The sequence below is a fragment of the Ciconia boyciana genome, chromosome 7, assembly GCF_034638445.1.
Source record: "Ciconia boyciana chromosome 7, ASM3463844v1, whole genome shotgun sequence".
NCBI classification, from domain to species: Eukaryota; Metazoa; Chordata; class Aves; order Ciconiiformes; family Ciconiidae; genus Ciconia; species Ciconia boyciana.
In genome coordinates, this window is record NC_132940.1 from 32,291,366 (window position 1) to 32,317,982 (window position 26,617).

Below are 26,617 nucleotides of genomic sequence, written 5' to 3' on the forward strand. Positions count from 1 at the left end.
TTTTTTAATAACAGTGTATAATCCTAACTATAACAGATGTCGCTAAGCATCCTCCCTCCCAGCACTACTTGCTTCTGCACTATTGAACTAGAAAAGAAACTAAAGAGAAAAAAACAAGCAACCAACCAGGTCCCCCATAGTTCCTGCTGTACTCATATCCTAAGCAGCCTGAGGTAACCTAAATCGTATGTTTTAACAACTAAATATTCTTTCATAGTCAAGTTTCAGGTGATGACCAAATGCATACCTGAATTGCTATAAGAGCAATTCGTTCCTACCCCCCTGCCAAAACACGGTCATTAAGTGCATCGTGCCCCTTCCTGGGGGGCTCTCCCCTGTGCAGGCACCAAGTGGGTACCACTGCCCTGCAGAGGACATGTCTGCTGTGGGCAGGGAGTGCTGAGCTCTCTTCCTCAGGCACCACTGCCTTCTGGCCATGCCTTCCAGATCCTCACATCTCTCTGTGTCTGTCTGCATGAATTGAAATTTGGAGAGATGTGTCCAGGTTTCTCCCAGTAAACTGGGGAGGGAGTGTACCTGATGGGTAGGAACTGGGTGTCCTGGATAACTTTGCTGCAGGTTAGCTTTAGGAGAAGTTGCTGACAGCCCTGTTTTCAGATTTATGGAGCATTAAGAGCTCCCATTGACTCTGTAACCACGTGATGAATCTGTCTACGCTTCATTTTTCTCAGCTATAAAATGGGAGAAATGGCATCTCTGTCACTGGCTAGCTGGGAGGTTAATCCAATGATTATTAATAAAGCTCTCTAATGACCTCTGGAGCAGCAATTCCCAAGCTAGGGTGGCAGTTCCTAGCAGGGGTTGCTTTGCTCCTGAATGGACTAACGGACCCAGTGGAAATTAGGTGGCAGCAACAGGCTCAGAAATGGAAGCAGAAGTAATTTTCCTAATGAGTCACCACCAGTCAGGAGCAGAGCCCAGGAGGTGACTGTCACTTCCCCCAAACATCTGTCCCACACGTCGCTCTGCGTGAAAGAAGTCGCAGTCTCCCTGCATGGTGATCCATGCAGAGCATCCGTAATGATTTCTGCGGCTGTGCTACCACTGGGCATCACAGCTGCAACTGCCTGTTGCACAGGTAAATGGAGCTGCAGTCATAAAAGTCACAAACTCAGGGCTTATAATAAGGAGGATTTATGTACCCAGAGGAGCAGAACCTATATTGCTATTAAGGTTCATTCATCTCTAGACAGTACTACAGACTGTCTGCTCCTTCCTTTAATGTCAGGGTTAGTGCATTATCCCTCCTTGCACAGGATCAGAACATATCTTCGGTGTTTGGGACACGGTCAGTGAGCAGCTTCAGAGGCTGGAAAATACAGAAAAGTAAGAGCAGGTTCCTACAGCCAGTCTTCCAAAATGTACATCTGTCAGAAATACCAGTTTCATTGTATAAAGTAATCACTAAGGGCTATAGCTGGAGACAACTTATCCCAGAGTAACTGATTTGTTTTCAGCCTAAGTTTCAGGCCAGTCAGGAACGGGTTGTGTTTACCGGCTGGGTAGGAGGTGCTTGGCTTGCTGTGCTCCACACACCTTCGAAGGCAGAGATGCATAATATCTCCTTTAAGAGGAGGTACAAGGGTAATACACAGGTTAAGCAAGGAAACACAAGCAATCCTTTGGGGGCAGGTTTGAACCTGAACAGGACCCTAGGAAGAGTGTGCTACACGAGGATGCAGGTGTCCCCATGCCAGGACTCTCCCCTCTGTCCTGAACTCAGCACGAGTTGTGCTTCAATACAGGATCCCAGTCCCAAGGTGGTGCAAGCATCTGGCACGCTGCTGGCTGGAGGAGACAGAGAAAAACCTCTTACAGCTGATCTATCATGTTTCACTCTTGTATCCCTGCCACCGACTATAATAACAGCATTGTCGATACTTGGACTGTAGCAAATTAATTCTTAGAGCTCATTTTGTGCTCATAGGGACTCGAAGGTAACTGATGCACCACTGCTCCAGCTGCAGTGAAGTTTTAAAACCAGGAGACTTTACCAATGTCCTTTATCCTGGTACAATGCACAGGTATCTCCAGGAAGTAGCACCTAATCTTCCCTTAGGCTGCATACATTGATCTTTGAACTGGTAATACAAAGTAACACCAGGAAAGAAATGGCTCCAGAAGCCAGAGGCTATTCAGTATTCATCAGGACAGTGAAGAGAAGGTCTTTGCTTCAAGGGCCTCCAAGAGCTTGTAATGATATCCTAAAGCTCAGGTATTAGGGAGTCAGTCCTTCAGTGCGGAAGGTGCTGGGTGCCACACTCACTGCCAGGCCTGTGGGTAGAGGTGTTGTTGTGAAGGCCAGCTACATATAGGCATAGGGTGGCATATATTTGATCTTTAATAGCTTTTACCTGTGTCATTTTTCCTCCCTGGAGCACAGTCAGTAATGGCACCAAAGAATAGCAAGACTTTTCAAGGATCAGCCAGTATTCCAGTACGCATGAAGCATGTAGATGTGCCATCGCCAATACTACTGCTTACTACCACTTTGTTCTTCCTTGGAAACCTAAAAGTCAATTGCAGACACTCATCCATAAAGCTTTTGGTCCCTCTGGAAGACAAGGAAATTATGCTTTCCTTTCTCTTAGCAAAAGGAAATACAATGCATAGAGACATCAACAGTCAGGTTCAAAGAAAGGTATTTAGGCACTTCTCTTTTGCTCCCACTGTAATCAGGGGGAATTGATGTGTTTAAATGTCTTTATGGAGTTAGTCCTGAGACCTGCCAGTGAGAAGGCTATTTACAGAAAGCAGGGGAACACAATGGCTAAAAAAGAAAACCAAAACAAAACACCAAAAAGAACCCCAAAAACTATAAAAAGAGAACTTTTTAATAACAGCAACAAAGAGTTAAATCATGGGAGTGACTATAATGGCAAATGACAGTTTGTAAAGGTAAGACCTGGATCTCAAAGAGAAGCTGCCTTTGAATTTCCTGGCTTGCACCGATCCACATTTACACACTAACATTCCTCAGAGAGACAGTTTGGGTTTTGTTGGCTGTCTTGGGGTTTTTTTTTTCAACATTAGGGGTAAATACACAGAGGCAAATACCCAATGGTATTCAAAACCAGTTGAGAGGGGAAGTCAGGAGGAGCACTCCACAGCTCTCCACATGCAGCAGCAGCATCTCCGGAGTAAAGCAAGAGCTGTGCTCCCTTTAGGACATTTGTGATCCAGCGTCCCTGCCACCCTGCTGCATACCAGAGAGGTCTCCTGACCAACACTGCCTACCTGAAGCCACCTTTTTTTCTCTCAGACCAGTTTTACCAGCTCTCATACTGGTTTTACAGCCCACTGAAGGCTCACTCTGCTGTCTGTACTGGGAGGAGTGCTGCAGAGCTGATTTCTTTGGGCGTTTTCCTGTACCTGGGTTTAGGATTACCGTCCTCAGGGAATGCCCTAGAGTTTCTCCAGCTGCCTCTTTAACCCTGGACAGGTAAAGATGACTGCAGACAATACAGTTACTCAACAGAAAGTAGGCAATACATGTCCATAGGTTGTTGGAAGAGAAATGAAAGGAAACAACAGGTATGTCTCTGCAGTACTTCTGGTCAAGCTGAGAAGTTGGCAAGTGCTGTGTTTCATGAACCCTTCAGTTTGGCTTGCAAAAGTCTGGGTCTGGGGACGACATTTCCCTTAACACCCAAAACATCTTTAGGGCATCATTCATCAATACTTCATTCATTAACTTATGCAGGAAACAGTCTGCCCTTGCTTCTGTAAAACCATGGGCTACTGTAGGGAAACGGGAACACCCCGTAGGCCTGCACAGTGGGATTCCCACCTGCCCAGGCAGCAAAGGCAGCCGGCTCAAGTCCAGCAAAAACTTGTTAACTCATTATTGGATGCCATTCTGTGGGGCTGGACAACGTGCGGTACTCCGGGTAAGGCTCAGCAGGCATAGAGCTGGTCTTCGGGGCATTCACCTAAGGTGGTAACTGCAGCTGAGGGCACCCTGTGAGACACGGATGAGTCCTGCCCCTTCATGGGACCCCCTCTGTGGCGCTGAGGGGTCGGGTGGTCCCTGACGGAGAGCGTGGCAGCCTTCCTCCTCAGCGCTGTCGCACTCTCCGATGGAGATGTGGTGTCGGGGGGAATGACTCCTTGCTTACAGCAAGAGCCGGGTTTGCCCCGGGCGGCCTTCACCGCGGCAGGCAGGCTCCTGGCCCACAGCCCCCGCCCCACCCAGCTCCCTGTCACACGGCCCCTAACCTGCTGCCAGGCCTCCCGGCGCGGTCGCTCCCCTGCGCTCGGCGGCACCTCGGGGTCCCAGACTGAGGCGCCGCGCGCAGCCCACGGGGGCCGAGGAGGGCAGGGCCCGCGGCGCTGAGGGGAGGCGGGGCCGGGGACCCGCGGCCCCGCCCCGAGGGGAGCCTGGCCCCGCCCCAGGCCGCGCATGCGCGGCGCGCTGTCCGCCTGTCAATAAAGCTTGAACAAGCGCCGGGCCGGGGACGCGCGGGCGGGCGTGTTTTTTTTTTTTTTTTCTTCCTTTCTTTCTTTCCCCCCTCCCCTTCTTTGAACGAACTTTATTGTTCCTGCGGCGCCGCGCGCGCGCGGGGATGCGCTGAGGCCGCTCCGCCGTCGGCCCCGCTCGGCCCGGCCTCGGCATGTCGGGCAGCCGCCCGCCGCCGCCGCACCCCGCCGCGCCGCCCGCCGCCACCCCGGCCTCCTCCTCTTCCTCCTCCTCCTCCTCCTCTTCGGCGGCCATGGCGCCGGGCTCGTCCTCCTCAGGCGGCGCGGCGGCGCGGCCTGTGCTGGTGGCGGCCGCCGTGTCGGGCTCGGGCGCGGGGCTGGCCCGGTTGGCGGCGGCGGCGCGGCCCGGCGGCGGCTCCTCCGCGGGAGGCGGCGGTAGTGGCGCGGGCGGTGGCAGCAGGAAGAGGCCGCTGCTCACCCCGCTCTGCAACGGGCTCATCAACTCCTACGAGGACAAGAGCAATGACTTCGTCTGGTGAGTGCGATATATCGCGATAGCGGCACCCGCTACCCCGCTGAGGGAAGCTGGGGCGCCGCCATGCCGGCGGAAAGCCCGGGGGGTGTAAAATACCGGCGGGAGGACGGAGCAGCCGGCAGCGGCACCTCAGGGGCTCTCTGAGGGGGAAGAGGCGTCTGTACGACTAATGGTACTCGAGGGATTATGGCCTTGGGGGTTTTTCCCCCCTTTGTGGCTATCTGTTTTCTTCTTGGCCCTGTGTAGCAGCATTGCTTTCACCCTCTCTGTTTTTAAGCAAATTCAGGTTATTCCTTGCAGGTTCCTCCTTGGGTACACTCTGGAGCAGCCCAGCTTATCGGAAAGGACCCACAACCCGAGGTGTTTCCTCATAACGTGTTGACATTGCAAGCAAATGTCCTGTTTTCCTGGGGGGTGTAGCCTCGGCAGGGGCCGGAGGGGCTCTGGTCTCCGGTGGGTGCGATAGCTCCTCTAGATCCCTTGTGCTGCCCTATTCAGACCTCTGGAAGAGGAGCCAGCAGAGGATTTTGTGCTCCTTCAGATGGGGATCTGAGGAGTCTTGTGGTGGTTGACAGATCCAGCAAAGCTGGTGTGGGTTTACCTCCCTTGCTGGGAAAGGTTGGCTAGTTTGAAACAGCAATAAGGTTTGTGTCAGTCTGGCACCGAAAACCATATGAGTGGGAAATTTTGGCAATGATGGGATAAAGATTTTTCTTGAAGCTGTTCAGATGCTGTCCTTCTAATGTTCATCCAAAGCTGTAGCTTGTAGCTGGAAATACACTTTCAGCAGAAGTGGTAGACCAAGGCCCACAGCAATGTGTCGTTTGAGAACTGTTGGTAATTTGCAGTTTTAAAGCAAGCCCATTGCTAATGGGTTTCAAACCTAACATAAGGAATAGGTTTGACTTTTGTAACTGGTTGGATGTACTAAAATGTGAGAACAGAAAGTAGGGGTAAGTGTTTGCATCTGAGAGACAAACAGTGAGGAGATACTGGAAAGAAGCTTGAGTTGTAGTAGGAAAGTCAGGTATCGGAAAGAAACAGTAAAAAAACCCAGAGGAACAGAAAGCGGGCACAGCTTCCAAGATGACTTTGACAACTCTGGTTTACAGGTGAGGGTTGGATGTTTGGCATCTCCACAGGACAGGCATTGTCTCAAAAACCTGTAGACTTGATTCTACAGCTTCGTAAACTGTCTAGCAGAGTAGATAGGAAATATTCTTGCTACTGAAGTGAGAACCTGAAGCTGCTAAAAAGTTAGTGGCAGAAAAAACAGTAACTACTTCTTACTAGTAATAAGTAATAATAAAAAATGACTGCTTATTACTGTAAGTAGTTTTTTGCTCAGTAGCAGAATTGGGATGAGAGCACAGCTGTAATCAGCTGATGTCCTGCTCTGGCTGAAGGCTCTAGGGCATGTTAGGTGAATTTAAGGGCACTTGGTGTGGGAGATGGCTGTGTTGCTGTTGGTCGTGGAGGTAACTTGATTGCGAATGCCCGTGCCCCTCTGTTCCCTCTGCAGTTATACTCTGGCAGTAGTGGTCTGCAACCATTGCTGCCTGTCCTTTTCTAGTCAGCTGTCATTTCCCGTTTTGTTGTCTGTCATAGAAATGAGAGTGTTTGAAGGGAAATTACACCCATAACAAGTTTGTAGGCCAGTTGAAGTATTTTAAGAGTGTTCAAAAAGCTGAGTTTCTTGGTTCTTTTTTTCTGCAGGTAAGTACCGTGCACGCTTCAAGGATAACATGTAATTAGCTGTTTTCTCCTCATTCAGGAGTGCTGCTGGCTGAACAAGTGAGAGGAAAAAAATCAACTGAGTAGTAATCAGGGCAAAATGCCTTTTCTTGTCCCCCTTTTCTTGGTATTTACAAGAGCTACATTGGGCATATTGAAGTGCAGATCAGAAGCTTTAAGAGCAGGCAATAATTATAGTTAACTGACCTGAGTTCTTTACTGCTGTGTATTTCTGTGGGCTGTAGGATTTGTTCTTGCTTATATTAACACTAGCTTCAAGTTATAGTATTCTTCTTTTTTTGAGTTAGCAATACAGTTGTGTAGTACAGAAATAAACTCAACTGGGCAACTCTGGAACTTTGAGCAATGTCCAAGAAGACAGGTGTGTGCGTGTGCAGGTTAAATAACTGATTTAAACAAGCTTTAGATATTTCAGTCTGAGAAGCAGAAGTTTTCCATATGCCTTTTTTTCCATAAGGACACTTTCAAGATGCTGCCAGCTGCAGGGAACATTTGATAATTTTTCTGAACATGGGCTGTGAGTTGCTAGCAGGTAGCTACAGCTGTAAACTCAGTGGTACATTCTGCCTGTACCAGACTGAAGGTGGGAAGGAGTAAAGAAGTTTGGGTGAGTTTCAAACATCAAGGTGCAAGTGGAAATCCTGTAAATAGCGTTAATGTGTGCAACCTCTCTGCCTGTCTTCTGAAAGTGCTATCTCAGCAATGTGAGGCCTAGGCCTTAATGTAAACATTGGCATACATTGCTAGTCTGGATTGTGAAATGTTCAGCAAGTGTACTCTCAGGAGTTTGCAAGTGTGTACCATTTGTGGTAAGTATCAGCTTCTGCCTGGAAATGTATAACTCTAGTCAGGAAAGCAGATAGGTCTGACTTACTGGACAACTTTATAATAAAAGAGGAAACTTTTTGTTTCTCTTGGTGCAGGATGTAGAATTTCACAGAATCATATAGGTTGGAAAAGGCCTTTCAGATTGAGTCCAACCATAAACCTAACGCTACCAAGACCACCACTATACCATGTCCCTAAGCACCTCATCCAAATGTCTTTTAAATACTTCCAGGGATGGCGACTCAACCACTTCCCTGGGCAGCCTGTTCCAATGTTTGATAACCCTTTCAGTGAAATCAAATTTCCTAATATCCAGTCTAAACCTCCCCTGGCGCAACTTGAGGCCATTTCCTCTTGTCCTATCACTTGTTACCTGGGAGAAGAGACTGACCCCCACCTCTCTACAACCTCCTTACAGGCAGTTGTAGAGAGCGATAAGGTCTCCCCTCAGTCTCCTTTTCTCCAGGCTAAACAACCCCAGTTCCCTCAGCTGCTCCTCATCAGACTTGTGCTCTAGACCCTTCACCAGCTTTGTTGCCCTTCTCTGGACATGCTTGAGCACCTCAATGTCTCTCTCGTAGTGAGGGGCCCAAAACTGAACACAGTATTTGAGGTGCGGCCTCACCAGTGCTGAGTACAGGGGCACGATCACTTCCCTAGTCCTGCTGGCCACACTATTTTTGATACAAGCCAGGATGCCATTGGTTTTCTTGGCCACCTGGGCACACTGCTAGCTCATATTCAGGTGCCTGTCAACCAACACTCCCAGGTCCTTCTCTGCTGGGCAGCTTTCCAGCCACTCTTCCCCAAGCTTGTAGCATTGCATGGGGTTGTTGTGACCCAAGTGCAGGACCTTGCACTTAGCCTTGTTGAACCCCATACAATTGGCCCCAGCCCATCAATCCAGCCTGTCCAGGTCCCTCTGTACAGCCTTCCTACCCTCAAGCAGATCAACACTCCTGCACAACTTAGTGTCATCTGCAAACTTACTGAGGGTGCACTCGATCCCTTTGTCCAGATCATTGATAAAGATATTAAAAAATATATTAATTGATAAAGAATTTAAAGGTAGAGTTTGTGCTACTCCTGCAGCCTCTTCCCAGTTGCCCGGGGAGTACCTGAGAGGGAATCCTCTCATCAGAGGACTTTCTCCTGTCCAGCAGTGTAATTGCTTACAGTTTTCCCAGGCCTTACATTAACATTCCCAATTAGTGGTTGACTAAACCTCTTTAAAACCACTTACTATCTGCTTTGCTCCCTGGATGGAGGGGATCTTACTACAGGCTGTCTCTTCAGTGGCTGTTTCATACCAGTGCTTGTTTCTGAGCTCTGGCATAAATCAGAATGTATGGAAGAGGGGATGTTGCATACTGACCTGGAGAGGTACAACCAATAAACTCAGGTGAGAGAAGGGCTGTGTGCCACGTTGAAGGATGGACTTGCAGGTTCATGGGTTTTTAAAAACAGTTCTTCAGGTGGCTGCCTGTTAATGCCAGGCATGGGCTGAGTGTAGTTGTTCACGTTTGTGATTTGGCAAAGCCCTTTAGTAAGGAATGCTGCAGATTGACCCTGGAGGTCACAAACTAAAAACATAGTGAGCTGTTTACATACCATATACAATTATGGTTTTATAATTTATTGTTATATTGGAGCTTCATATTGAGTAGATAGTAATGGCAGTGATCTTTAACCTGGCCACCTTCCATGTGAAGGACAAAGCCTGCAGCAAGTCCTGCTCTCTGTTTAGACCAGAGAGGAGCAGAATAGGAGGGAGAAACTATAATGGATCTTGTTTGCTGTGGAGCAGAAGGAAACTTGAAATGTGTTTAAATTCTGTAGTGACCACTTCAGCCAGGTGTTCAGGTAGCAGCAGGGTGACAGTAACACTATTGAGAGGTGCCTTGAAAACAGCTGGCAAAACTTAGAGGCATGAACTTGGTTAAAATGATTTAAAAATATTTGAGGTCTACCTCATAGAGAAAGAATGGCAAACCTTTGCAGTGCTGGATAAAAACCTGTTTGGTAAATAAGTCATCAATATCTGGTAAAGAACAGTGACATTTTTGGCTTGCTGAAGTAATTTGCATCCTTTTCACCTGGCTCTGCTGCTTAAGACAAATAGAGAATAAGAGCTATCTCATGCAGAGAAGCCTTGATTTCACCATACCTGTGCTTCTCAATTTCAGTGTATACTACAAGCCATAGTATGTCTCAAGTCGCCATCACTCCACTACTTTCTTAACCTTCGCTCTGTGTTAGATTAACTTAAAACAACTGGTGCATGGCAACTTTCATGTGTTACAGCCAGCTTGGCTTCAGTAAGTATTAAAAGACATCAATCTTGTTTCCACTTGTAAATCAGTGAGCATTTCAGGGGAAACAGTTCTTAATGGAAACTTCAGGCTCTGTTAACGATGACCCTGGCACTGAATGGCTGCATCTGCTGGCTCTGATTGCTTTTTTTCTCAACTATTTTGGCTCTGTTGTTTCTCCAGTGAAACTGGTGTGAAGAAGAATAAGTTTGGGAGCAATGGTCTTGGGTGACTGATGTGTTAGGAGGTAATCTTTTTAGCTCTAATTTGTGGTGTCCTATTGCAGACAGAGGAGCATTACAGCCTTGTTGATTGCTGCACTTTTTGGATGTAGGGCATTAGGAGCGTGCTGGAAAAGACACATCTGGCCCTGTGGAGAATAGCAGTTTTTAGCACAATACAGAGAGTGGGACTGTGTTATACAGCATGACTAGAAGAAGGCGAAGAAGTTAAGCTGTTTATCACCAGTGGGAAGAAACCAGCCTCAGACACTCATATAACCATAAGTCTTTGACTTTCTTTTTTTGAAGGCCAGCTAATAGAATACAAAGATGCTTAACTCTCCTCTTATTAATCCACCCTTGTTGGCTAAGTTTGGTCATAATTTATTCTGACTAAACAGTGCCTTGAAACTAAATAACTTCTAACTTGGAAGCAGTGGCTTGAACTCCTGAAGTTGGTGCTACTCAAGACAAATGATGTGCAGAGAGGTGTCTGCCAGGGTGGAAGAGGGACAGGTCCATGTTAATTATTTTGGAGGCTTCTTTTGAGGTGGCACAGTTGGTTCAGAGAGTAGCATTCTGGTTTGATTCATTTGCCTTTATGTTGTGTTTATACAGACAATTTGGTGCAATATTTAAGACAACCTGGTTTGTATGTGAGGTTGGACAAACTTTTCAAGGCATCCATGTTTTCCAGTTTGGTCATTTGGAGGGGGATTGCATTGGCAGGAGCCACAGCTTCCCCTCTATGTGCTTAAAAAATAAGTGCTTATTTAAGAGGTGTTTCCTCCTTCCTATTTTTAAATGCCTAATGGGGTAACAAATGTTAGTATCCTATAAAATGGATGACAAAGGGGGAGTGACTTCTGTGGAGTGCTAACAAAGGGAGAAATTGAGGTGCTCCCCTCCCCTGCTCAGCCAAGCATTGCTTATTTCAGTCTAAGATCTGGGTTTTTGATCTTGGATTCAAAAAGATTTGTGCTTTTCAAAAGTGGTTAACAGTTTATTAACTGCTCATTCTGTGGGAACTGCCTTGTTGGCAGAAGGTTGGAGGGAGGCTGATTCTGAAGAAAACAAATGCTGGTGAAAACATCTCTGAACTGAGATTGGTGTGGACTTGAGGGAGTGACAGGAGAGCATTTGGATCTCTGTAAGGTCTTGAAAGCAAGGTGAAGCTTGTGACACAGCTAATACATGTTACATGCAGAACTGATGTTGCTGTCCACAGCATCTCACTGGATAGCTGGCCAAGACCTGAAGATAAGTATGTATGTGACAGGATATCTTACCAGCTATTGGGGATAGCAGCTGTAGGAGTCACTGGAAATAAGATGCATCTCTCCTCTGCTTTCATTTGTGTTTCATTTTCCTTTCAAACATGTCACAGCCACTTGATGGTGAGACAGATTTCTTCCACTACCCATCTCACTGAACTCCTGTGTCTCTTGTCTTGCTCAGGTTCCTGTGGAGCACTACTTGCTTGCATATCCTTCTTTTCAGCTCCCTGCTTGGTCCTTGGTGATCCCTCCCAGAGAGCAGGCTGTGCTTTGGTCACTGACTAGTCTTGGAAAAAACTAAAGCCCTTGTTTCCATTTGCATTCCTTTGTCTTCCTTATGAACAGTCCTATATTCTACCTTTCCTGTCTTCTCCTTTGACTGTAACACCGTGCTTGACTGTTGGTTCCCTCTTTCTGTTGCACCGTACTTTCATCGTGCTCTTCAGCAGCCAGCCTGCTCCCTGGCAGTGCTCTGCAGGCACACCCCCTTGTTGGTACCTTTTTTCTCCTCCTGCTTATTAATTCTTGTTCTCATGACATCATTACTATTTCTGTTCTCCTCTGCCTCTTTGCATCATTTTTTTAAAATTATAGATAGCTATTGGCTGAAAAAAGGAAGGATAAACTAATTTTGGTGTCATTTATAAATACCTCATGTCTGTTCATGTAAAAAACAGGTTTTTTATTTTGTCTTTGAGACCGAGTGCAGATGGTTAGGACGCTCTTCTGCAGCCTTGCTTGTTGAAGGTACTCTGGCTTTGGGTGGTTTGCAACTGTTGAAAGCTTCAAGACTGAACACTTACCTGGTTTCTAACTGTAGCAAACTTGCAGTATCATTCTGAGTTCAAAGGACTGTTGATTGCCCTTTTGATCTTTATACTGCCTGGCTGCTGTTGCACTTGTGTGTCCTCTTTTGTTTTACAAATAGAAAATATTACCTAAGTGTGATTAGGTGGTTGCTTTGAATTAATAATACTTTCCTTCCTTTTTAGCATAAAAATACATCTTTGATTTTTTTGTTGTTGTTTTTGTTTTGTTTTCAGCCCCATCTGTTTTGATATGATTGAAGAAGCCTACATGACGAAATGTGGACACAGCTTCTGGTAAGATTTTTTTTGTATTGCGCAAAATGTCTGTCTCTTACAGCGTGTGAGGACTGATGTTGCTGTGAAACCCTTTCCTTCTGAGTTTTTGTTACTTTTCTGTCTTCTGTCCCTGCACTGAAGAAAGAGGTTGAAATAAAATTTTAAAAGATGGGTACCAGTTAAATTAAAAAAGTCATCTTAGTGTTTAAAACAAAAAATGTTGTGCCACCATATTTCCTCTGTAAAGAAATAAAATGGTCATAAACTGCTGGTAGCATCCAGTACCCAGAGTCAGAATAATTGGTCAACTTATCTCTATTGGAAATGGAAGGTGTCTGTTACCACCTGAAGCAGTGGGTCCCACCTCTGTAGAGGTCATGGGAGTGAGTGTTGGTGTTGGGAGGTCCTCCTTGCCTTTGTGCAAGACCGTATACGGTTTGAAGTGGCTTGCACGTTGTCTATTGCAATTCTCTTAAACTTTTAAAGAGAGGATATGCTTCAGGTTTTTTTCTGTTGTATTGAATTGGCCCACGGTCCACTTATTTTTCAGTGTGTTATCTCTGGCTGTCACGAGGAGCAAATGCTTCATGGAGAAGTACAAGAACCTTCCAGGGGCAGGTGTGGAACTATCTGCTGCTCCTGCTCTCAACTAGGGATTGGAATAAATGTTGAACCATGATGTTTTAATGTCCCATATACATTATACTCTTACGGTGTTTATTAACTAGAAATAAATCGCCTACCTCTTACAAGAAGTCATTTTAGTAGCATAAATCACTTGCTCAAGCAGCAGATTCAGTTAACTTTCAGAAGTGTTTTCACCTGCAACAGGTAAGATAACAGCTGATTTTGTGCCCTCTATGGTAACACTTTATCCCTGTGATCTCTAACTTTTAAAAAAAGTCCAAGATGAGAAGCATTCAAATATCTTTGTTTAGAAAGAAGAGAGCAATGTTGTCACATGATGTCTTTACCAGCAGTCGACATGAAGCTAGGCTCTAGGTGAGATGCTTAAACTTGATGCTAAAGTGCATCTTGTAGTTACTCTGTCCCTCAAATAGCTAACAGCTCAACAGAGAGCACCTCTGAAGTCACTTCTGGTGAGAACAACAGCCAGGGAGTGGGGGGAAATGTGAGAAGTTGGTGAAGGTGTTTTTTCTGTGCTCAATTACCCAAAATGTGCAATAGCTTTAAATGTTGCTTGATAAGTATTTGGTTTGTCTAGAAGAGTTGCTTCTAAATAATGCAGTCTGTTTGTTAGCTCTGCTTGTGGAAGAAGGGCATAAATTCAAGGTGAAAGTGTGGCTGAAGTATCCACGTTGCCACAATCGTCAGGGAAATAAGAGCGAAGTACTTAAATACCTTTTGTAATCCTTGCCAAGGAACTTTGCTGTCTTTCTGCTATAGCATGCTCTCAGTTAATATTGGAACATTATGACTCCGCTGTAAGATCTTGGCAATGCAGCTGTTAGATGGCAACACAGAGTACACGTTATCTAAGGTTGATATTAATTACCTTGTGCTTATGTTTTGTTCCTTCATGTTTGCTCACTTGTTTTGTTTCTTGTTTTTTATGTTTTTAAACAGCTATAAATGTATTCACCAGAGCTTGGAGGACAATAACAGATGTCCCAAATGCAACTATGTTGTGGACAACATAGATCATCTTTATCCCAACTTCTTAGGTGAGCTCTGGGCTTGCTTGCATGAGAAACATCTTAGTTGTTAAGGAAGGCAGGCACTTGTAAATTTGTCCTATAAATAACTGGCTTCTCAATATTGAAAATAAAATCCCAACATCAGTCCTTTGGTCAACTGTGGTTTTTATTAAAAAAAAAAAAGTGGTTAGTAGTATAAATCGTTAATACTCCACTGCCTCCAGCAGTTCTGTATGCTGAGTTACAGTAGTGAGACTGACTTGCTGCTGTTTGCATACTAAGAAAAGCAAAACGAAGATGTTTTTCTGGTGGCTAGAGATTTGAATGTCTTTATTTACTTTTGTTTTCTTGCACTGTTGTCTGACTAATAATCAAGAACCTGTCCTGTTTACAAAGCATGGACACTGAAGGAGGGGGCTGAATTACATATTGTACTATTTTGACTACTGTAGTGAGGACCATAGGATGTATGTCTAAATTAGAGAAAATATGCATACACATACCTATACGAAGTCCTAATTGATTGCTGCTTAAACAGAAGAGGGAAATGTTCTTAACTGGAAATAGAGTTTAAAACTTTGTTATGGGGAGAAAAGATCAAAAGAAACACATTGCAGTGTGAAATTTCAAAATTAAATCAAATCTTGATTTCATGTGCTGGGATATTCATTTAATAGTAAATAGATTAGAAGCCACAGTAGCCGAGGAATGCTTCAGAAATGGGCATCCTGATTTAGACCCTAGCATGCTGTGCCAAAGGTGGTGCTGAGGTGGATCTTGGAGGATGTGTTAGGCCATAGAGCATTGCTTCCATACAGCCACATTTGAGGGTTTCAGATCTGTACTGGGGTGGGGAAACAGACGTGAGGGGAGAGAAGAGCTTGTATATGTGTGTGTGTGAAGGGTTGAGGCTATTTTTCTCTCTTTGCACCATTCACTAAATTGGTATGAAATAAAACAGTAGCAAAAATATATCTTTAAAATTGCACATAGTGATTAAAGGAGAAAGTTGTTCTACCCAGCTGCACTTGTTTTCAGCCTGTAGTAAATCAGTTAAAGTTTTATCTCCTTCATACTATTCTGTGATATACCTCTGCCTTGGAGTTGAAAAACCAGGGTGCTCAGAAAAAGGAACTGAAGCAATTTGGGGAATGTGTAGGCATTGTATTTAATTTTTTTAAATCTTTATATACTTTACAAAATATCAAAGAATAAATTGGTGAGAAAAAAATTGAGACATCTTCTGCTGTTTTAATTACTGATAAACTTACTGTGGAATTAATAACTAAAGTAAAAATATTGAGATAGAATTTTTCATACTTTTTTGTGAACTTAAATCCAACTCTGACATCCAATTTATGTATGTTTTTAGTCAATGAACTTATTCTTAAGCAGAAGCAAAGATCTGAGGAGAAAAGGCTCAAACTGGACCATTCAGTGAGTAGCACCGTATGTTCCAACTTTTTTACTTTATATTTACTTAATGGTTCTGTACAGCAGTTGTCATTATGTGGCTTAATTTAGAAGAAATTATACTGTTGTGCTGATGCTTTAACTTGCTTTATGTGAGAATAATACCAATATCAGTGGCACTAGATCCCTTCAACCTTGTTAACTCTCGTTCTTCCTGCCAGCAATATATGTGTAGAGGCAACCTGTGTTAGCATAGCTGAGTGTCATATGATGTATTGAATATAACCTGGGAAACTACCCATGGAAGCACACTTGTTTAAAGGTAATAATTTTCATTCGGTGTTGGAAATTACAGCTACAATGAGAGTAATGGATGATTAGAAATGCCACGGGCTTGTCTGATCACATGCAAGAAGCTGTGTTCTACAGGGAAATTGGAGGAAGGCTAATACCAACCACAAGAGGGAGAAGGATGTGTTCGGAGTACTGGTGTTCTGGCTCTGATCCCAGATAAAACTGCCTGGATATCTGCTAGACTTGCTTCATGTCACAGAATCAGAGCATGATCTGTGTTCTCAGTTCATGAAAACACATGTACAGCAGCAGTGGATACTCTTGTATGTTAAGATCAAAAGGAATATATGACGTTAACCAGGAAACTTGCATATTTGTCTTGCTATGCCTGGCTTCCTTCCTTGGCTTCTGTAATTCATAAATAAGGTTGCAAAGTAATATTAAAAATCGTGGAGCCCCTGTTTTTGTCAGTTGAAAAACCCCTCTATTGAAGTGTTATTAATTTAGGATCTGTGTTGCGGAAACCAGTGCTTTCACCAGTTGTATGCTTTAGAAAAGAGCAGGCTTTAAGGATTCATTGGTTTACTCGCAGTAAGTTTTTTATATTCAATATAAAATATGCATAAACCGTATCTGGTTTAAAATGCACACAATTGACCTGAAGGCATGTGCAGTAACTTCTTGGAAATTTTCTACTCTCTCATAGTGCATCTTTAAAAACGATGCCTGTAAGGTAGATACTACCAGTAAGTGGAAATCTACCATGACTTCATGCCCAAAACAGTGTTGTGTTTACCTTTTGGCAGCAAATAAAAAATACCAATGTCTCTAAAAAGAGGAATGCTGCTGTTGTACCAGCTCCTTAATGTGTCTCTTCTCCTCTTGTATTACTTTTGGTATTAAGAGAAGTCATTCAAGACGTTGCAGCAAATGCACTGTTTCTTGGTTATGGATTTGTCTCATTAAAAAATCATGTTAAGGCACCTTTGAAACTTTGAGTAGTTTAGCAGTAGTACGTTTAACTAGTACATTAGTATGTTAAAGTTTGTCTCAAATCTTGTTGACTTGCTTAAAAATTACATATTTTTTTTTCCAGTTGTTCCAGATTGGAATTGAGTTTTTGCCTGTGTGGTTTCCACAGGTTCTGTTGAGAGTTAGGTGAAAAGTAAAAGTTGTGTGTTCTATAGGGATGTTACATATTTTATTTTTTTATTTAGCCAATACAAATAGGCTACAACCTCTTAGAAAATGTCTGGTTTAGACTAGATGACACTTTTAGTTCTTGCAAATTTAAATATCTTGATTTAGTGTCATAGCTTTTATAGGGCAGGATTTTTTAATCCAGCTTTGTTTATTAGAAGGCCTAAAGACCTTTCAGCTGCTCCTGTTGGTTCCTGAGGCTTTTTAATGTAGGTCTATATTAGCATTAACCTATTATTGAGGTATTCCTGTGCTAAAATATACTATTTTTACTTTTTACTGACAATGAGAAGAGCTAACAACCTGTAGGGAAGAATGGGGTGCATGGTAGCATGCTGGCTCTCTGGGGGGTCCTTTTCAGCTCTAACAGGTTGAATGAGAAGATCACCCTGATGAGCTCCATCTTCTTTCCTGCTCTCACATTTCCCATGAAAATATTCTTAAGAGGAGTAGTGTGGGGAGGTCAGAATAGAAAAAATAAGCTGATACTACCTTCTTCCATTTGAATTTAGCATGAGGGTTTTACCTATTACTTGGTTAAAAAATTAAAAGGTATTGCCACTTAACAGTATTTCAGATAGGTGTAATCCAACTAAGCTTGGATAAACATGTTTTTTCTTTCTCCCCTTAGAAATATGTTCTCAGAAACTAGGGCACAAATCAAATAAAATTGTGGCTGTGAAATAATCTCTTCCTAGCAGCAGCAATGCTCTCATAAAGCACAAATATCTTCTACTGTGTAACTGCTTATCTTATTTGGGACAGAAGAGCTATATCCTGTACATGTGGGAGAATTGGGAATTCTGATTCCTGAAAATTGTTTTGAAGTCTTTACAAAGGGATGAAATATTGCAGTGTTGCTTTTAGTATCTGTTGCTGGATATAGCTCTGGATGGCAAGAACTCACTCTCTCTCCAACATATCTCCTTCTCTTTCTAGAATGGCCATAGGTGGCAGATAATTCAAGATTTGTTGGGAACGGATCAAGACAATCTTGACTTGGCCAATGTCAACCTGATGCTGGAGCTGCTGGTGCAAAAGAAGAAGCAGTTGGAAGCAGTAAGAAGTTCTCTTGTCTTACTTAAATGAGTACTGTTGTCTATTTAGCAGTTTTCTTTTCATGCTTTTATCTTCTTGAAGTAAGATTCTATTGCTGAATTAATTGCTCAGAGTTTTCTCTTACATTTTGGTGTTAGTGTTGGCCATCTCACTGACCTTTGTAGCAAACTAACGTTTCAACTGTGATGCCCATAACATGCTTATAGTGTTGCTGCTGGCAGGGTTGTACAACAAGCAGGGAAAATGGAAAAGGATAAGAGAAAGTGGCTAGCAGAACAGAGAAATGCATATGAAGATGTTTGCTAATTGACTGTTGCACAAGTAAATATTAGATCTTTCTTGGTAATAAGCATGAAGAAGTCTAAAATATAGGTTAAGGAATAAACTCAATGAACATGTGAAAGATCACACCATTTAGTTTCTACTGGAACCGATAGAACCTGAATGACTGCCATCCCTGAATACTTTATTAGCATTTAATGTTTGAAAGGAAAGTTCAGATGTCTTGTTTATGAGGTTGGTTTGAAGATTTATACAATATGAAGCAAGCTGTTCCTATGATTTAACTGAAATGTAGTTGGTTTGGGATAGTTCTCATGTATTTGGCTGTTCCATGCTGTTGGTCTCAAGTGACCATTTTCCATTTATGAGAGCCAGACCTTCAAAATTAAACTGGATTACAAAATTTGGCCTAGTGGACTTTGGGTAGGAGGGTGGATTTCAATGGTGCTTTAAAACAGGTGAGGGAAAGTTGTATTGGGAATGGCTTGTCTTATTCACTCTTGCAGAATGAATATTTACACAACTTGTGGTTCTGATGGAAGGAAAGTAACCCAAAAATATGTTTATTGACTACTAGCAAAACTGTTATGATACCTTATTGCATGGGGAGTTGTACATAACTTCTTTTATTGTGGTTCAGTGAAGTTATGGTGGGAGTATGGTCTCTAACTTCAGAAGAAAACCCCCCCCCCCCCCCCCCCCTCGCCTTTTTGTGTCATTTGTGACAAATCTGAAATAAAGCACAAGACTGAGTGTATGAGTACTTCTGAGCAGGAATATCTTTTAAGGATACTAAGCCTTAAAAAAACCAAAACCACACCTACACTTAACAATTTAAAAACATTTTTCCTTTCTAGTTTTACTTGTTTCATTATAGTCACGGGGCAGGGAGGAAGAAAATAATCTCAGAAAAGGTAGTAGTCTTGCATCCTAATCTCTTTACTTTTCCTCTCCCATCTGCCTTTAATGGATTCTGCGTGCTCCTATGTCTTGATCCTTTTTGTGTGTATGTTCACAGTCCTTTAATAGTAAATATTTTGGTAGGTTGTGAAAATAATTCTCAGAATGCTGTGATAGGATTAGGGCTATATTAGTGCTGGAATATAGGTTTTATTTGTCTTTCCTCTTGTGCTTCTCTTATCTTGCCCTGTCAAGTTTTTGTCCCATTTGGGTGAAAATACTAAGCTGATGGTTGAGGTAAATGACCTGTTATGGAAGGATTGGAAAGGAATGTTTTAGTTTCATCAGTGACTTAATTGTTGTCTTCCACTCAGGAGAAGTCTTCAGCAGTAATCTCTTTACATAAACACAAATGTTAATTGTGGGAGGATGTGGGGTTTTATATAAATACTTTATGCTTTAGTATGTTAATCATGAAGTGGATGCTAATGGTCTTCCAGAGTGGAAGATGAGTCTGTGAGGAACCCGTATTCCAAAAACAATTTCAGATGCAGTAGCCAAAAAAACTGAAAAGCATTTAAACTTATTAGTAAGTCTTCATTAACGCACAAACAAGAGCTGTTAGAATGATTTCTTCCTTCATGTAAAAACTTGTCATGAGCCAAACAAAACCTTAAAACCTGTGAGGCAAAGTAAAACTACCATTTTTAAAACTGCCTTAAAAAGCTATTTTCTCTTCCTCACCTCTAAATGAAAGCTGTTTCTGTGCGAGTGTGGATTTCTGTGTATAAAATGTTTGTTTCTCTTAAAGTATATGGAAGAGTTACACTTATTTATTCTGTTACAGGAGTCCCATGCTGCCCAATTGCAGATCCTTATGGAATTTCTCAAAGTTGCCAGGAGAAACAAACGAGAGGTAACTTGCTTTGTGTTTCAGTGGGTGAGGTGTTGTCTGTTGCTTTCTACCAGTTCATTTCTATTTAAGTGATGTGTTAGCCTGGCATTATCTCTGCAAAGAAAAAGACAAAGTGTATTTGGGGAAGTCTCAGGCAGAGGACACGTGGGTTTCAAGGAAAATTAATCTCTTTACATGTGACAGCTTCAATTTTTAATCTCTTGCCTTTTTGTCTCACATTGGTGAAGCATGTGGGAAGAAGGGAGCTTGAGGACAGAGAATCCTTGCTGTATATTTACATTAAATTCTGGAAACAAAATTTTTCTGTGATGGGGGAAAACTGAAGGATGGGGAAAGGAGTGAAATTGTCACTCAATTTTTTTTCTTTTAGTGTATCAAATACCATGACTAATGCTGTGTCATAAAAGAATGAACATTCTGTGCTCTTTCCTTATTTGTCTCAAAACAAGTGTCTCAAGGAATGAGAGAGGATTCCGTAATCATGTACACGGTGTTTCATGGTTTGGACCTTATGTCATGCAATGCATAAACCCTAGTACCAGAAATGTCCCAGAAACCTAGAAAAATAATCGTGAAAACGGCAAAAGGACAAGCTTTCTTGGAAGTCATGGTTTTTGATGAAAGATGTGAAAAACATGAGACCCAATGCTGTGACTAAGGTCAAACTTGGACCATGTAATGGTGATGTGTGTAAGAAGCCTTGTGCAGAATGGATTGAGGGTCTGGTTATAGAGTCACCCCAAAGCAAGTTGTTCAGAGTCTGTCCACCAACAGATATCCATGGCCTTCTGACCAGAACCAACAGGGGTAATGGAAAGGAACTAACCAAAGGGGAAAACTGAGTCCAAGATAAAGTTGCATTTGTAGAGTATGAGACCTGCTAGGCATAGTATCCCATGAGAAGTGGTGAACATACTGTTTATTAGGATACCTGAATGTGAAAGGAAAATGTGAGAGCCAAGATATTCTCTAGTGTACTAGACATATCAGTGAAGATAAAATGGCATGCTTCCAGTTCTGATTCTGTTTAGTATGAAGCATAATACTTGTTTGATCCTTCAGGGTTGGAAAAAGTGGAGAAATATGTATTACTGTTTGTTGGGGGTTTTTTTGCTTAAACAGCAAAGGCACAAGCGTTGCTCAAAGCTATTGAGGTATCTTTCAGCTTTCATTTTTTTTAATGCTGGTAGAAGTTATTTTATGGCGACTTAGTCTACAAACACCTCAAATCTTCAGAATATGTACTTTCATTTTCTTGTATTCATAATATTTAGTATTATGCAGAGAATTTCAGAAGCTTGACCCATCTTCACTGCAGAACTAATGCAGGCTCTGGCCATCAGCTCTCATTAAACATCTTCCATCAGGATTCGGTGCAGCTTGAGGAACCAGTAAGATATTGGGGAAGTTTCCTGGTAATGCTGCCTTTGTCTAGGAGGTGAATTGAGAAGTAGGTGCTTCAGGAAGTTCATATACAGCTTAGCTGGGGTGCTCTTGAGTAATCCTGCGGTGATTCAAGTGCAGGGTGTTTGGGGCAGTACCATAAAGTCAGTGATGACTTTGCTTTCTCCTCCCCCAGTTGAAACTGAGTTAGAACAACTCTCACAGAAGGAGGGGCTGTTGATGCCTACTTTAGTTCGCATGTGTTGAGTGGGAAGGATGAAGGGAAGGGAAGTTGCATAGCTTCTGGTTTTTAACATTCTGTAGCACTGTTCTACCACTGACTATAATTTTCAGCACCTGGGAAACCTTTCCCATCTCATCTGTATCTGCCCTTGGCTTTAGTAATAATGTACAAGGATAGCATCTCTTTTTTTTTTTTTAAGGCTGAAGTAACTTAATTTTGGCTGCAGATCCTGCAAATATGGCCTTGGGAACATCCTGAAGTCTATTAGGACACATAGCTTATTTGAGATCCTCTGTCCCTGCTTATGTGTTCCCTCTGTTGACAAGATGTCCTCTGATGATATTTCTTACCACCCCCCCCCCAATATTAAAACATGAAATGCAGGCTGTCACATCTCAAAAGACTTTTATGCAGGCCTGTCAGTTCTGTCCTTGCCATAGTGATTAGCATCTGGCCTTGCCATTTATTTTGAGGGAAATGAGGACTTGTCAGGCTTGCTGCTAGCAATCTTTCTTTTCACTTGATAAGAAAGATGAGAACCAGTGGGTAGAAGCATGGAAAATACAGACCAGTCAGTAGGATAGTTTTAGAAAGATGTCAAAGGTTGTCTTCAGCAATCAAGATATATCCATAGAGTAAATTAAGCCAGTTGATGTTTCCTTTCTAATAAGTCCCAAGGTCTTCTCTGTAGCTGGTAGAGTTTGTGGTAAGTACTCCTTTCTGGAGGGAGTTTTCTGTATGGATAATAGCAGAGCTACTGTTTGGAAAAGGGCATAGGTTATGCTGGTGGTGAAGATATATCCAGGCTGCAGAAAGCCTGAGATGCTAGTGTGGAAGCTGAGAAGGGGGGTTTAAGTGGCCACATAAATAATGCAGTAAAGCAAAGGGAGGTTATCGGAGCTTTAAAGTTTACTGTAGTTTCTTTTGATGCTGTAATAGGTGACTGCTTAAGAAATAAGGATGGAACATGTGTGGACCCTGGAACACTTCTATGATGTATTGCACATAGTTATGCTGAGTCATATGAGCAGGCTTTATTACGGGCAGGAACACTACCTTTTTTCCTTTAAGTCAAACCTGGTTCTAGTAAAGATGCAGAGTAATCTGCAGAGTAATTGCAATTTCACTCAGTAAGCCATAGCTGCAATATAAAGTTCTTAATAAATAAAAGCTTCTTTTGTGTGAGGCTGAGAGTGCCTGATTCAAATTTTTGGCTTAAATGTTTAAAGGAATGTAAAATTGCCTGGTAACTCTGTTTCCTAATATGCCTCTCTGAATATTGCTGCATGATTTTATTAATCATTTTTTAATTACATACTGCAAGTTCTTACATAGAGACTAGGGTAGTTAATACAGATACTGCCTTAGAGTTAGTGTACCTGTGTAGTATTTCATAACATGTTCAGAGCATACGATTAACCACCTGTAACCCTACTTGCTTACTTCACTCATAAGTTTTGTGGGGTTTTTCTCCTGCCTTCATGAAATGGTGACTTCTGAGCTTATTGGAGGGGGTTTATATCTAGAAGAAAATTGTATCTTTATAGACTTGTACTTAAGAATTCAGAATATTGCTGTAGTCAAGTATTTTGACAAATGCCTCTTTCTTGCACTTTCATCATTTCTCTAGAAGATAAATGTGAGGTTCAGCACCTGCAGAAGTTTCTATCAGAAATCCTGTTTTGGCATGTTTATAACTTTCCAAAACATTGATCTTTCAAGCTGAAATTTACTGCATGTTTCTTGCACAAAGGTATTTGCAAGTCCCTTTTCTTTTAAGTTTATGTATTTTGTTTTCTTTTTGACCTATGGCAATGTGGTAAAAAACTCAAGTCTTTGGCAATAGTAATAGAAAAAAATTTCTTCTTTGAAAAAAGATTGGAAACGAATGGCTAAAGCTTGAAAATACTTTTTCAACAAAACAACAGATGGTTTTGGAGGGGAGAAACGTATTGATCATCCACAGTAGTTTGTTGTCTCTAAGGCAAACTTAGCATGGCTGTATGCCTTTCCATATATGTGCACAGTTAATTGAATGTACACTCTCCATTTTTTTTGATCCAGCAGTCTCTTCTGTTGAAATCAAGAGTCTGGAAAGTCAAGTTTAATAATGAAATACTTGACTTTGGGTTTTTTGTTCCTATTTTCAAGGGAAACTAAATGCAACAACCTGTAACATTTTAATATTCATATTTTCATGCCAGAGTTTTAATGCCGTTAGCTTAGCTATGTTGCATACTTTTGCGAGTTTAACTTTGCTTTTAAATGATCACATGTTCTTTCATCTTGAACACTTTGTGAGAGCTGATAACATCAGTTAACAGAAAAAATTCTCCCCAGTTTTGTATTCATCAATTTAAAGAGGCCTTACTAATTGTCTTGTCAGGATTTGAATGTTACCAAATTAAGTTAGACACCACCATATATATCATATATGTATAATTTGTTCTAAAACATTGTTAGCTCAGCTATGTGATGGAGAGTGTTTGCTATTTCTGCGAAGTAGCACCATTGCTTACTGAAGGAAAATACTGAACTTAATGATTAGTATCACAAATCAAGTTCTACAACATACAGGTGATATTCCCTACATGCATTCATGTTTCTCTTGGCAGCTGTCACTTCACTTTTATGTTTTGTGGGCTTTTTCTTTCTAATAATGTCACATTAAGTCTGTCATATCTAACAAACAAGACCTCTTTCATGTCTGCTAATGCACAGGGGCTGTTTTTAGCTGGTAAACATCCTGGGACAGAGAAGTAATCCTGAAATGTCTCAGGTTTGTGGCACTGAGTGCCTGCTCAGTATTTCAGAATCATCATCGTTCTTTTCAGCCTCAAATCATGTATCTATCCAGCTGTCTTCACTTACTCCATATTGTGAGCATGTTAAATACTAAAAATAAGAGGAGTTATTAGTTATTGTGGGATAATTGCAGGGAATTATAAGTGTGAATTCTCCAGGGATGTCATTACCTTGTGTTAATCACTTCACCTGTCAAATCTCATTGTTCTGTGCATACACACATGGATGAACTAATGAGTAAGCAAGAGGAGGTGACAGAAGTAGAAATCAGTCATGCTCTTATGTTGTCATATAGTCTTGATTACATTCTAGGACTCCTGAGGTGAATTTATAGCTATAGTAATCTCTTTCCTATCCACTGCACTTAAATAACTGGTATTTTAAATCTATTTGCATTTCTAAGCTACTCAATGAGAGATGTGAGCTCTGACTGCAGTGATAATAAGCCAAGGATACAGCTGGTGTATGAGCAGCAAGCTAGAGATTATCATATAAACATCAGTGCATAATAGCTGACTCTCCTTACTGCAGTGGAGAGGTCTTTCCACAGAAGGAGGGGGCAACCTAGTACTAGGAGCAAAGTAGCATGTACAGTGATGTATTAAACTCTAAGGCAATTAATCTAAATGTTTAGACAGCTTTATTCCCTACCCCAGATATCTCTCTCTTGTGACACTTTTCTATCAGACCCTATCAGTAAGCCTTCAAAGCATTAGTCCTGCAACCCAAACTGGAGGATTTAAATGAGGGGGATGAAAGTTCAAGATATGAAACATTTCTGATCAGCCAGGCATCTCCTTCCTCCTACCCTCAGGAATTGTGTGTGCTAAACAACTCAACTAGGGTCTTGTCCTCAAACCTTTGTTAACTCTTCCCCAGTTAAGAGGAAATGTTTACCATTTGGAGGAAGTATTGATGAGAGAGAAGAAGTATTGATGAGAGAGAAGTATTCCCTGCAGATAAATCTGTTGTAGGAGGACTGTCTGTGTGTCTAAAAGGCTTGGATGCCATGTTTCACCAGTGAAAGTAACTTGTGGAGGCTCAGGTGTTCTTCGTGTCTTCGTACCAAAAGAAACCTTGCATCTTTTCCACTTGTGCAAAGACTTCATAACAGTGAAGTATTAACAATGGAGTTTGATGTCAAAATAAGTGAGATTTGCAATTAATTTAAAAGGCTAAAATCTCCGTAAACTCTTGACGATTACTTCCTTACTATAGTTGCCCTGTATGTTATAACAGGCTCTGTATCAGAAGCAATATAGGAAGGAAAACCCTGAGACAGACAAGACTTCCAACTGGTTTCCGGTGAGAAATTGATCTCAGTTGCTGTAGAGTTGTTGAAGTATTGAGTTTTATGGGAAGAAATTAATTTCACTGCGTACTTTTAGGAAAGGTTTATCTGTTGTACTTAAGTTTACACTTAAGTTTGTTAGAGCACTAGTTGATGCAAGAACAAAGTAGAAGAGATCATGCTGGATGAAGTTATGGGATAGTCTGTAGATAATCCATTCATTCTATCTGATTTATTCTTCTCAGCTGGACAGCTACTAGTTTTTACCCTGTCCTGGTTGGTGCAATGGCTATGCATGTTTGTGGGGGAAAAAAGATGCTTCCTCTGGTAATAGTCTGTCTTTTTGTCTTGATCTATGGTGTATGTTGCGATGAGTTCATGAAGGTTTTGCTCTGTAGCCTTGAAGGTGTTTGAACATAACAAGGCTTGTGAGCTTTCAACATCGTGAATCCAGATGCTCTGTTTAAGCTGCTTGATGAGAATTGTGTTAATGCTTTCACAGTATTTCTGCAGAAAATAACTTCTGCTGTTCTTGTGCTTCTTCTAGAATTGGAAAGACAGTTGGACAAGGGTGTATAACTCTTTTTCTAATGCATTTTTCTAGGCCATTTTTTTCTAGGCTGTCTCTGTGGCACTGGGAGGCTCTGCTGAGCTTTTTTGTAAACGTTTAAAACCAGCACCAGGAGACTCAGTCAGGACCACTTGCTGTCTGTGCTGTA

General features: G+C 42.1%; 1 protein-coding gene across 4 annotated transcripts in view; it reads left to right on the top strand.

Annotated features, from left to right (window-relative positions):
• Positions 1-4,460: 4,460 nt before the first annotated feature.
• Positions 4,461-26,617, top strand: part of COP1 (COP1 E3 ubiquitin ligase) — a 129,847-nt gene continuing 107,690 nt past the window's right edge. For 2 of the 4 annotated variants that reach the window (XR_012043363.1, XM_072867326.1), the window contains exons 1-6: positions 4,461-4,975; positions 12,412-12,471; positions 14,041-14,138; positions 15,484-15,560; positions 17,958-18,077; positions 20,107-20,175. Coding sequence is in view for 3 of the 4 variants with exons in the window: in XM_072867326.1 (XP_072723427.1) it covers positions 4,635-4,975; positions 12,412-12,471; positions 14,041-14,138; positions 15,484-15,560; positions 17,958-18,077; positions 20,107-20,175 (765 nt within the window). In the remaining variant the exon portion in view is untranslated. Of the gene's footprint in view, positions 4,976-12,411; positions 12,472-13,003; positions 13,285-13,391; positions 13,456-14,040; positions 14,139-15,483; positions 15,561-17,957; positions 18,078-20,106; positions 20,176-26,617 lie in introns of all 4 variants that reach the window. The other 2 variants (XM_072867328.1, XM_072867327.1) reach the window with 2 other exon arrangements.